This window comes from Chrysoperla carnea, chromosome 3 (genome assembly GCF_905475395.1).
Source record: "Chrysoperla carnea chromosome 3, inChrCarn1.1, whole genome shotgun sequence".
Taxonomy (NCBI): Eukaryota; Metazoa; Arthropoda; class Insecta; order Neuroptera; family Chrysopidae; genus Chrysoperla; species Chrysoperla carnea.
This window is the reverse complement of record NC_058339.1, coordinates 75303688-75317360: the sequence shown is the minus strand read 5'-3', so window position 1 is coordinate 75317360 and position 13673 is coordinate 75303688. Positions and strand designations below refer to the sequence as shown.

The 13673-nt window shown below is 30.9% G+C and overlaps 1 protein-coding gene across 1 annotated transcript in view; it reads right to left on the bottom strand.

Moving 5' to 3' along the window:
* LOC123296761 (transcription factor AP-4) overlaps positions 1–13673 on the bottom strand; it is a 66778-nt gene extending 53105 nt beyond the window's left edge. Inside the window, exon 1 of the mRNA XM_044878411.1 lies at positions 13371–13673. Coding sequence (XP_044734346.1) covers positions 13371–13438 — 68 coding nt within the window. The 5' untranslated portion in view covers positions 13439–13673. The remainder of the gene's footprint in view (positions 1–13370) is intronic.

The following is a 13673-nucleotide window of genomic DNA, read 5'->3' as shown; positions in this document are numbered from 1 at the left end:
TTTACCCACGAGGGCGCAAATTAGGTTAGAACAAATACAGTGAATATACATGTATTGTATTGTATTAAGTATTCATGTTTGTATATGTACTGAGGAAGTGAGAAAAAAGATACTCTTATTACTTTGTGTGGAAGAGTGACTGATCTTTCTTTGCTTACATGATTAAAAAACAATCGAATGCTTAATCAACTCTATCTATACATGGTATTTTAACAATTAAATCCGTCAATTTTTTGTTTTCACTTTGCCAGCAGTTCCTATGACCATGAATTACTTATTTTGTTCTTTTAAATAGCTGGATAAAATAAATAAAAGAACTTATGCCATGAATTATTATTTGAGATATAAGGAATAATTTCGAAGATTTGCCGCCGCATATCACTTTCTATAATCTGCAGTCCTTTAAGCAATTCACTTTCTATTTGTCAGTAATTTAAAAACTGGATTTGTGTATACTTTTCAAGTCATTTAATTTCAATAAAGTTCAGATAAGATATTAATTCTCTTATACAATCATTGGATGATGTAAAATTGAAATTAAATCTATTTTAAGACCAATTATAATCCGAGATAGAATTTTTAAAATGCCTTAAGCATCCATGGAAGCGTTACTTTCGAAACAACAAAAGTGGAAGATAAACTTAGCATGATCGCCGTGGGATTAATAAACTTAACCTTGTTATAAGACTTCAAGAACAGTTTCTTTTAAAGATAAACTATTATAATAATAAAAAAATCTGATTATTTAAAAAAAGTATGTTTATTTATTTTCTTTTAAATTTCAGGGTTATGTAAGGTGAGAGATCCATACAACATACAGCATACGGTCGTAGACGCGTTGGAATTTAATAGTTAACACATCATCAAGTTAATAAGTAACAACAGCTAATAGCTCTAACAATTACCATAATAAAATTATTTATTTTAACTTTACAATCGTGATGTATAAATAGTATTTTTAATAATTATATTTTGTATTCTTTTTGTTGTAATTTGAACTTCGGTTAAAACGGTAGTTTTAACACCCCCCCCCCACCCTCCTCTTTTTACTATGCCCTTATAATGATGAAGAGATCTTAATGAAACTGCTAATTTAACAAAAAAATTAAAAAATTCTTAAATTTACATGTACGTGATATTAGAAGACCAAACAATCGAAATTTACCATTTTAAGTCGGTTTAATGAAATATGGGTGAGTAGGTTTTTCAGTTTAATAAAATCGGCCACCTTATGAAAGCTATCGAGAAAAATTTTGGTACTGTAAACAGTTTTTAAAGTTGGTTTTTTGTAGTTAGTTCAAATGGAGTATAAGTCTGCCATTCTCATAGCAAGATGATCCCTGATTTACTAAATCAAGGAATGGATACGACAAACCCATCTTCATAACTGAGATTATGCGGAAAACATGTCACAGGTCAGGCTGTGAATAACCACAAATGGTCCATTTGACTATGTTCGGTGGAAACTCCCTAGAATACAGTTGAGAGGTGGTACTTTTTATAAGACACTGTCGATTTGACCTTAATAACATGAAGATCTCAGATGATCTGACTTGTTACTTGTTTTGACCTTGCAGAAACCTGCAGGGAGTCAGGTAAAGAATGTTTGGATCCGATATTTTGAACGAATCAGTCCTAGGAGCAATCCCTTTGGGAAAACTGTGGGTTTTTTGGGAGGCGTCAGACGACCTATCCTATTACTCCATCTGCATAAAATAGCCCATCTTACCCGGAGACGTTTCTCCATCGGGTGGCAGGAAGGGCATTGAAGACCCTCATGTCTAAGTGCTTCAGAGCCCAACCAACTTCTCTGTAGTCGACAAACTGAATCTAACAATACAGCGTATCTATTTTCTCCGAGAGTATTTTTTCCGATTACCAAGTGCTGAAGACCCATTTGCGATATTATTCTTATCAATATTACTATTATTATTGTGGTTTAATTTTCGTTCGAAATCACTTACGGAATTTATAAAATCTTGTTTCGTATCGGGTCCATATACGGACATCAGACTTTGATATTTTCATCATATTAAGTAAAAGTTCACACGGAATCAAAAACACCTTTATCAGAGTTTTTGGTCTATCTAATATAGGATCGCTACCAGTCGCAACAATAGTCCTTCTGTGCTTCCAGAAAACAGTTTATGCCGAAAGTAGGTATAAGCAATCTTCAGTTTTCGGTACTGCATATTCAAATGCAAAACTGAATGTGTATACTGATAACAACTCTAGATCGACTTACATGCTTGACTTTGACCTTCTACTGAACAACTGACCATTTTACATGAAAACTACGCCATTTATAATAAATTATCATTATACATTAACAGAGAATCAATTTTTCAAATACAATGTTGCATATTTATTTATTCAGTTTGAAAATACGTTGAAAAAGAAATTTTATTTCATATTAAAAACCCACAGCAGCAACGAATGACTGTACTACAGCTACAGTAGTTGAATTGAGAGAGTCGCGCCATACCACACACACACATATACATAAAAACCTACACACAAATAAATACTCAACATGAATTCAGTCAGAGAATATCTATTTTTGTCGATATCAAGTTCTTGGAACTAACCATACGCTCATAATATATTTGTCTAGCGTTTACTATACAATGTTCTTTTTGGTTTCGTGTACTACACTTGAGAGAATGTAAAAAAAGATAATGCTACCTACTATGTAATACCAGTATCTTTTTCTACTTACACTCAATGAAAATAGTGTGTACACTAGGATTCAAAAAGAACATACGATTTTATTGTATACATTTATTTAAATATATTGTACACACATATACATACATAATATTATGCACGATCAGCTGATTCAAAAGCAGGTCGAATCTAAATATGGATTCGGATTATGTTATTTTATCTCTGTAATTGAAACAGTTTTATGTTGTTAGACGAATCATTTTAACATTTTAAGAGAATTTTTTGTACATTGACCTACGGGGCCAATTTTTTTTCTTAAATGTGCAGAAAGGCCCATATACATATTGCAATGGGTCAAATAGGCCAATTATTATAATCCATTTCTGAGGTGATTTTTACAAATTTTAAAACTGACAATATTCAACAAAATGGGTCAGAAACCGTATAATCGGGGGTTTTCGGGGCGCAGATCACTATTCCGAAATCAGAATTTCGATACACTTCTAACCTGCTGGAGCAATTCGCCCCGCTGGTCAAAAATAGCAATAATCTATATATATTAAACCAAATGAACCAAAAAGTTAACTCGGGGGTTTTGGCGGTCACTGATCACGATTCCGTAGTTAAATTGTGAATATACTCTCCTCCCTTCTTGGTATAATTCAATAAATATTCTATAAATATTCAAAAAAAATGGACCAAAAAAGTATACTTTTGGGTTTTTGGGGCCGCTGATTACCATTCTGAAATCAGAATGTGGGTATACTCCCCCCTCCTCTTGTGGTTATTTGTCCGCACTGGCCCAATACAGTAATATTATTTAAATAATCAGTAAAATGGACCAAAAATACATCCACGGGAGTTTTGGGAGGTGCTGATCACAATTTCGTAGCTAGTATGTGGCCCATTGGTCTTTTTTGGTCCATTTTGTTGAATATTTACCTAATATTGCTGTGTTGGGCCAGTAGGACGAATAACCCCAGAAGGGGAGAGTATATTCTAACTTCAGAATCATAATCAGCCACCTCGAAAATCCATTTTGTTGAATATTTTCATAGTTTTAAAGTTTTCAAAATCACCTCAGAAGTGGATTTAATACTTGGTTCTATTATTGGCCCATAGAAATGGTCAAACATTCTAGCGGCACCAAGTTAGATGTAAATTTTAACATATGGGCCTTCCTAAACATTTAACAAAAAAATGACCCCATAGGTCCTGGTACAAAAAAATTTTCATTTTACACTTTTTCCGTCTAAAATGATTCGTCTATGTATGTGTTATGTAGTTCACGTACTCGGTATCGGTACATCGTTTTGCGTAGTATGCACCATAAATAATTTTGGGAGGGCGTTAATCTAAAACTATGTCAGTGGCGTTCTACTTTTTTTTATGTTTAAACATATAAAATTAGCACGCTTATGTAAAAAATTATTTATTTATTCGACCGTGAAGTTTAATCTTTTTGGACTAGGTAATTTTAATTGACGTGTAGTCACTGAACTTATCGAATTTGAACTTTCAAGGCAAGCAAAAATTATGTATAAGGAAAATAATCTTCGTGATGTATAAAAAAACATTATACAGTTAAACCTGGTGAACACGACAAAACAAAAAGTCCCGACCGAATCCTTATACGAACACATATATTGCGTGTTGTTTAAATTGGCATATGTTTGAAACTCGAAAAATTTATTTACTGCCTATAAAGGCCATTCATGAGAATGCATATACGCGATTAAAAGATTTTCCTAGTGAGATTTTTTTGGTCCTTTCCGAGGAAATTCCTCCTTAAAATTATGTTTGACTTAACCTAGACAGCCTGATGAAGTCTTGAATAGATACGAAACGTTGCAGTAAATGATTTGTTAAGTTTTATCGATAAAAAAACTTTTAGCAAAAAATGTTGCGTGTATAGACGGATATCTTACGCAGGCAACTTAAGTTTTCAAGCTCAATGAGAAGTTCACTCTACTCTATAATTGATAATAGATAGATGAACACTTATTAACACTTAATTAGAAAATTGTTATTGATTAAAAAGGTAACATTTTCGTTCGTAACATTTTTCCGCAAACTGTACAGTTTAGGAAAAAACTGAAAAGTTTTACAACTTTTTTCATAAAAACTATCGACTATAACGTAGAAATTTCTTGATCCCTTAAATCTTCGTTATAAATAATTTTGACTTTATTTTAAACAAGTGAAAACAAACAATTGACTTAGTTAATTGTTGAAATACCATGCATAGACAGTGTTGATGATTCTATCACATTACACAAACATACATAACTGATATTCCCATAATTACATACTATACAATTTACGCCTAATTTGCGCCTTCACGGGTAAACAGTGATATTTACGAAAAAATGTTTCAAACAAAAGTTGGTTATTTTTTTATAAGAAATATTTTTTACATTTAAACTTTTGTTCTATCTCTAACGGTTTACAAGATGGGTCCTACGGACCCAAGACCCAATTGACCTATGATGCTCATTTACGAACTGGCCCTCACTTTTTACGTCCTAAGCACACTATATTTCAGCTTGATACTTTTTCGTTTTTGAGTAATCGTGATGACAGACGGACAGACGACAGACAGGCAAGCGGAAATGGACTAATTAGGTCAATTTATGAACACCTATACCAAAATTTTTTGCTTAGCATCAATATTTTTAAGCGTTACAAATTTGGGACTAAACTTAGTATACCTTGAATATTACATATATGCATGATATAAAAACTCATTATTTATTATATAACAAAAAAGGAAATATAAAATATTTTCTGTCCATGAAAAAACTGCCAAATCAAAAATTACTAATTCGATCATGTTTTATTTGGCTTAGGGAAGTAATCTCAATTATGAATACATACTAAAATGTAGTGAATGACCACCCACGAAGATCTAAGACCCCCATGGAGCCAGTGATAAACGTAGTGAACTATGTTAAAAAATAATTGTATAAACTGTCCCCTTGAACTCATGTGACTTTCTAGAACATTCGTACGACGAAGGTCAAGTTGTGTTTATGATGGATAAAATTTCGAACGACGCGGGATTTGTTTCAATCATTTAAGTTCATTTTTCCGGAATGATGATCATCTATTTAAGGATGTTATTCCGCTAGAAAATTCTCAAAAAGTTTTGGACTTTTACGCATGGTAAGAGTATATGAGCTTGTAGTGAAATGAGGTATTATTTTTGACTAATACTGTACCAACGTAGGCTTTACACGGACAATATTTAGTGTGTGATCAGTTGTTTAGAATGCTTCTACTATAATTTTTTCTGTTACAACCGCAATACTATACTATACTTGTTCCGCCAACACAATTATTTTCGTACCCCTTCACTTAAAATTAGCGTCTAAATGATTATTTTTAAAACATGTATATATGAAATATATGAAGGAATACTAAGTTTAGTCACAAGTTTGTAACGCCTAAAAATATTGATGCTACGAACATAATTTGGTATAAGTGTTCATAAAATCACTTTAAAAGTTAAGTAGATATCAGTTTTTCATAAAAATGTTGATATTTCAACTACCTAAGAAAAAAAATTATATTTCGGTTCTTTCTTATGCTGTACGTGTAAAATATGTCAATTTTAATTGCCATTATCTCGTAAACAGTGTGATAAATCGGGTTCAAGTTTTAATGTTCTCTTAACATATTGTAATCGCGCTGCAACTACCTTAAACCATAATTCTTAAAAATCAGTAGACAGCTAAATTTGTTTATTTTATTTATTTAGGCTTTTTTACGATAAAATCCGTTACAATTGCCAGTCAATTACACAATTGTGTTTATGTGTGTGTTTGTCTGTGTATGGTTTTACAAGACGTAGCTGTAGAGAGGAGCAACACCGTTATAAGCTTAGAAAATAAATTTCTTTTTCAAAGAGAAAAGAAACACAATAAAATATTTAAATGGTAACATTGTTGTTTTAAACAATATGTAGCTCAAGGCTGTTTTGTGAATCCAATAAGTAAAGAGTACATAATATGTGTATCCAGACATACTAATAGGTCTGGTGCCAACCGTAGTATTTGAGCTTAATTTCAGAATGACTGAATTTGAAAAGCTGTTGTTAAGGTTTACGCACTTGCCTCTCCAAATTGAGCTTGGGTGTTGAAAATTTCTATATACGTTGAATTAATAATAATAACTAGCTCGGTCCATGCGGAATTCCTCTCCCGTAGCTACGTAAAAAGTGGTGAAAAAAAATCAAAAGTTAAAATAATATTAGGAGAACATGTATTCAAAATAGTAACTATATAAGTATAAGGAGAGCATCTATAAAAACTAACATGTTTGCTTAATAAACTTATTATTTAAATTTATGATACTTTTTCGTTCAAATTATTTTTCTAGCGTGTTTTTTCCTAAGCGGTACATTTTTAGATCGTGAGTATATTTTTCGTCAAACTTAGACACAATAAGCTTAAAAATAAGGGGTGTATCATGGAATTAAAAGAATAAGAAAGATAAGGGTAAGGCAGAAAAAAACTTGCTAGAGTAATAATATATATATTGAGATAATAAAGATATCGAAACTGGGTCCCTATCACCTAGACCAAGAGGTCCTCTGCAGTTTTCTTGAGAACAACCTATGACTCGAAGGCGAGACGTCTCCAGGTAAAAAATGCTATTTTAAGCAGATGAAGCTTTATAATTCTGTCAAGGCCAGACATCGCTGAATATCTTTTAAGAGCGCAAACTTTCAACCCTCTATTCCTGTTATTTATACCAAAATTATCTAGATTTTGCGGTTTGAAAGGCTTTGCCCACTTCTGCAATCTCTCAAAATTGAATTTGAAAATTTGATTGGAGGTTGAGTTAGTGTCAAGGACGAGAAGTTAGAGTTTTTGGATATGTCAGCTATAAAGTCCCCTGATCTCCCTTTTTACACCGATTTTTATGGTTTTTAAGATTTTTCAGGCTTCTACAGGCAGTCCAAATTTAACTGAACGGTTATCTGAATTTGAGTTGAATTAATATCAAGGAAATACTTTTTGGGAATGTCAACTTTCCAGTCACCCTTTTCCATTTTTTACTTCAATATATAATGGCTTTCCATGGTTTTTAAGCTTTTGCGCACTTCCTTTCCGCCTTTCCAAACTGAACTGAAGAGTTCAAAATCGCCCTGCTCTTTTTTTTATGCCAAAATATCATGGATTTTCGCTGTTTAATGGTTTTGCTTAAATTTACACAGTCTTTCCACATTTAGTTAATGGGTTGCAAATCTGTATGTAGTTTAGTGTTTTAAGATATTTCAATTTTCTCACCTCTACAATCTCATAAAACTTCGTTGCAATAAAAAACGTTTCATAATATGAAGAACCTAATGCGGGGAATTTGTTTACGTCCTGCTTTGTTGGGTATCGGACAAAACGATTATCCTATAAATCGGATTTTTTCATTTTTAATTAATTATTGAAAATGTTGAGTTGAAAATGAGTACATTGGATAATTTGAGCTCTCCTGAAAAAGTCCCTTAGACCAGCACTGGGCATCGGTTACTCAATTTATTCAGTAAGCACTGTAGATAGTTTTCGTATCTTCCAGTGAGAGTAAGCAAAATAGGTATGTTCTGAGATGAAATTCACTCAGTGTAAATACAGAGTATCCTACCAATTATTTTTTTTTAAATTAAAACATTTATCTGGGAAAAAATATAATAATGTAATATAAATTTAATTGTTTTTATAGACTAAAATCAATGGTCTTTTCTTTTATTAAAGTCACTTTGAATTGAAAAAGTAATTTTTTTTTGTAAGTGACTTTAATAAAAGAAAAGACCATTGATTTTAGTCTATAAAAACAATTAAATTTATATTACATTATTATATTTTTTCCCAGATAAATGTTTTAATTTAAAAAATAATAATAATTTGAAGGATGGAGATAATTTTGTTTGGTTATTCATTCATCTCTTAAATTTCTTCGAGGAAGACTTTGAATTGAAAAAGTAAAAATTAATTTTTTTTTGTAAGTCTTCCTCGAAGAAATTTAAGAGATGAATGAATAACCAAACAAAATTATCTCCATCCTTCAAACCTTATCATTGGCATGTGTAAATTAAAATTACTCTTATAATTCACTCCACAACAGTAAACTATTTTTTGTTTAGATTCTAAAAAGATACACTCTGTATTGCAACTATTTTTAGCACTTCGGAGCATACCTTTCTTTTTAAGAGCAATAAAGTGTAAACCAAAGTCAAAGCCTGTCCAGCTATGCCTTAATAACTTAACAACAGCCTCTCAATTTTCTAACCGTTCTATAATGTCTGTCAAATATAACACCTGACTCTAGGTCTACTAAACATTCAAAGTTGTTCGACGGACGACGGACGCTACGATAAATATATATAATACAGAAGCAGAAGATAGTATTGGAGGTATTTATTATTCTGAAAAAATATAATAAATAAATGTGTTGTTTTTTAACGATTGGCTTTTGCAAATACCTTGAACTACATTTCAAATGAGAAAAAAATAAAATATTTAATTTTCTTAATTGGATTTGATGTTTGTGAACTATTAAATTAACATCACTTTTTAATTATCATAAATTATTCTGGATAACTAATTAAAAATGTCTGGAACTATTAACACTGCCCACAGGGCCTGTTCGTGTACTTTTGTTAGTTTAATATAAGTAGTACTCAGTAAATTAAAAAATAACTTGAGATAGAAATTATTTCAAATGAATTAAATTATTTAGATTATTTTTCTGCTTTAATATTTTCACTCTCAAACATCATTGAATAATCACCTGATCAAACTATTTTTAATTAGCTAGTGCATTATAAAAGATATTTATATAAAATTATGTAGAGGTTATGATAGTTCAAAGTCGCTTGATCATAATTAACACAGTTTTGGGGCCACTGGCGGAGCAAAATTGTGATTTTTAACACAGTAACTTATGGAAGAACTCAAAATAATGTTAATTGTGGGAATGTCAAATTCTTCTCTAGAAACGGAAATCGCGGGAATGTCAAATTCTTCTCAAGAAACTTATAAAGTGATCGATTTTTTGTTTGTTTTTTTCGTGAATGTATTAAATTTTACAAAGAAATTGTCATCGATAATCTTTTGAAATATTACTTTTTTATCTAAAATCAATAAATTTATTATAGGTAGGTTATGCTGTCACCAGTGTCATCGGTAGCGGCATGGCGGGGGTGAGAGGGAGTAATGATCCGACTTTATCCTAAGATTATTACAATTATGGCGGGCTCAATCACTTAACTAGTCAAATTGACGTATAAATTTTACCTTTTACGATATGCTTAAAGGATTAAAAAACATTTACGTGATACAAATATTATTTTTATTCATAACTTTAATTTAAATTCAATGAATATAAATTAGTTGCTAACTTGATTAATCATGTGACGACCGAACTACTTTAAAGAATAGTAAACGTGCGAAATATTTGACGCATATGCAGAATGCGTGAGCAAATATCTCATCACGCAACTAAAGATTACCGAACTGTTAACAAGTTAAGATTTATGACTTAATTAAGTCTCGAAATCAAGCCAACTTTGCATTCTATTTCAGATTTGAAAATACTCGAGACAAATTGAACTTTGAAGATTAAAATTTGATGAGCAATAAAATATATTTTGGCGCGAAAATTAAAATAAATACATACCTAAATTGTTTACAAACTTTTAAAAAAAAAAATCAATAAAAACTTTTAAACAAATTAAAAATTATTTTTAGCACAAAATTTTTTTGCATCATGTGAATTGTATACATGATAATTACAGCAAAAAAAAAAACATAATTACAACGTAAACAAATAAACAGAAGAGAAGTAAGAGGAATTCATTTACACATACATACCCATACGCAAAACTAAGAAAACCATGGGTCGACTTTTAAGAAGAGAGGTCTTTTAAAAAAGAGATAGATGGATGGATGGGATGTAAAATCGTCTTTTCATTTTAATAATTTAATTTTTTTTTTGCATAGCAAGCAAAATATACAAGAAGCAGATAGACACATACAATACAATTCATACATATATACAATTATTGCAGCAGTTGGTTTTAATAACCGGCCGGCTACGCGCAGTTGCTTGTGTTACTTGACCTTGGAAGAGGTAATAAACATAAAGAACCAAGCGCATGTATCATACACATAACTTAAACGCGATGAACATACAGTTTGTCCTATCTCTTCAAAATTATAATAGTAAATATCTTTTAAAAGTTACAAAACATAATTATGGAAAATACTAAGCTTTTATTTTAATCCAATGGCCTAATTTTAATGAACTTAAAAGTAGAAATAAAATTTTTTTTTTAGTTAGTCTGTTAGACTGAAAGTCGTTCAACACCCTTGCGGAATTTAGAAAAAAGTCTCTCCCTAATTCAAAAGGTGTTAATCGCGATTAACGATTTGGGGAGTTTTTATCGTTACAGTGTAAATTAATGAAGCCGCCTTCAGAAAAATGCACTAAAAATCTGTTTCACGAGCTTTTACAAAACCTTTTAAAAAACAGGATTCTGTATGCTATCCTATAGGAACCATGCATTTTTACGGGATAAAATTTAGCCTGTCATTTTCTGGCATCTAAACTATCAATACCTATGCAAAAAATAATGTCGATTAATTGCTCTATGAAAATTTAAAACAAATCTATTCCACGGGAACCATATATTATACCGGGATAATAGCCTATGTGCTATTCCAGACTATAATCTATCTCGGTGCCAAATTTCATCCAGATCCGTTCACATTCATCCAAACTTTCACGTATATACGGGGTTTAACCTCCGTTTTTCAGACAATCATCTCTAACAGAAATCACTCACATCATTATTTTTTAATATTTACCGCCCCATTAAATACAAATGATCGGACTGCCGCTACCTGGACTCGAAACAGTAACCTCCCAATTGGTAATCAAACCGTTAAAGGCGATAGCACCTTTAACCGCTCGGCCACTGAGCCAGTTAAAATTTTCAGAGACATGCGAATCTCACTTAAAAAATTTTAAAAAGGTTCGTATGGAATTTTCATTTTGGCCGATTATTCTACAATTTTTTAAGTTATTCCCGGTCATTCTGGTAAAATCTGCCCTTCTCTCATTCTGTCCTTGAAAATAGATTACTTTCAGGATAAATGGAAGCAATTTGCGAATCGTCGAGAATGAATTGTAGGATCAATTCGAGCTGGAAATGCTCCACTATCTTCCAAATCCCAAAACTTACTTAAAAGGCTAATTATAAAACCTTACTTCAAAGAAAGTACTTGAATCGGATTTAGGAAAAATAGTTTGAAAAAAATTTTTGTAATAGTGTCCCATTTTTTAACATAAAGGCAAAAAATTTGGGAACCCAACCAACTCCGTTATAGTCGACAAACTCAATCCATTCAACTCGTAACTACAACAATACTCCGGGTCTATAAAATTTTCGTTCTATTTTTTCCGATTGCCCCAGATACATGGAGATTTTTTAAGATCTTATTGTAAGCGTATGTGCTGGATCTAGAACGATGGTTCGGCTAATTATAGATATCGAGAGCAAGTTTAATTCATTAAGTCCAATTTCCCAAAATACGAATATTTTAAAAAAATATTAATTAAATTAATAAAAATGATACAATAACGTAAATTCAAGATCGGCGGAGCCGTGAAATCTAAATAACATCCTAGTAAAAATGGTATTTAAAAAAAAAAAAGAAGTGTAAAATTAGGAAAAAAATAGGTGTACACTCAATTTAAAAAAAATTTCTAAATTATCAGGAAGAATGACACTCAATAATATTCTCTTTTTTTTTAGAAGAATTAAATATTTATAAATAAAAATAAATACTGCGTATTATAAAATTTTCATGAAAAATTTATTTAAAAAATTTTCTTCCCACCTTTGAATTAAAAAAAAAAAAAAAAAAAATAAATTAATAAACTCGATGCAATGATCTCATTTATAAAAATGCTGAATGCTATTTATAGTCAAACAGCTGAGATGTTAATGAACGCGAGATAATTTTTTTTTATATTAAAATATTAAAAATCTCTAAATTGAAATACATTCCCTTTGCATAAGTGACAACGTGCTCGATCAATTTAAAATGTTCCTCAAAAAATATTACTCAAATAATGTAGAAAAATAATTTTGAAACTCAGTACAATAAATTTAAATTAAAAATATTAAAAGATTACTAAGATAAACTTGAATAATTCAAACAAAATACTACACTAAAGAATTCAAGCCATGGTTGTGTTTCCATTTAAAAGTCTTGAAGAATGCATGTATATTTAAATCTGTGTACATGGATTGATTATAGAAAGAAAGACGTGTACAATTCTTCACTAGCTTCAGTAAGTTAAAATAATGCATTTGACTTTAAGTAAAAAAAAATTTGACGTCAGTAAATTTAAATAATCAAAACAAAAATTTTTTCAAATCACTTTTTGTCAAAATATTTTTAAAAAACGTCGCTAGCACACCCTGCATCATTCATAGTTGCAAAATGGCGTGATAACAGCTGAGCCCGACTGTCGCCGGTATTTAAGTTTAGTTAGATAGTACACTCAAATGACGTTCTTGATTAAAACAGTGAACACAAAATTTAAATAAAGCACAACAAAATATTTTTTCAAAACAAACACAATTTTATTTTTAAAATAAGCATGGTGAAAAATTAATTATTTAGTGATGCACTTACCTATTAAAATTTCCGAATAGATCAACTTCTTCAATAATGACCTCCTCAGTTTTTATATTTATAGACATAACACTTTATTTTAAACTTTGTTTCTTCGCGTAATTATTATCGAAAAAAACAATAAACTTGCAATTTGTAAAAAAATTGACACTTAAATTACAAAAATCAACTAGCCTAGATACTATTACGCGGGACGGGCACACTCAAAGCCTCACAGCGGTTTTCTGATGGCGGGAAACAGCTGAGGTCTGAGTGGTGACGCCAATTGTGATATTACTACACACTACACAGCTGATACACATT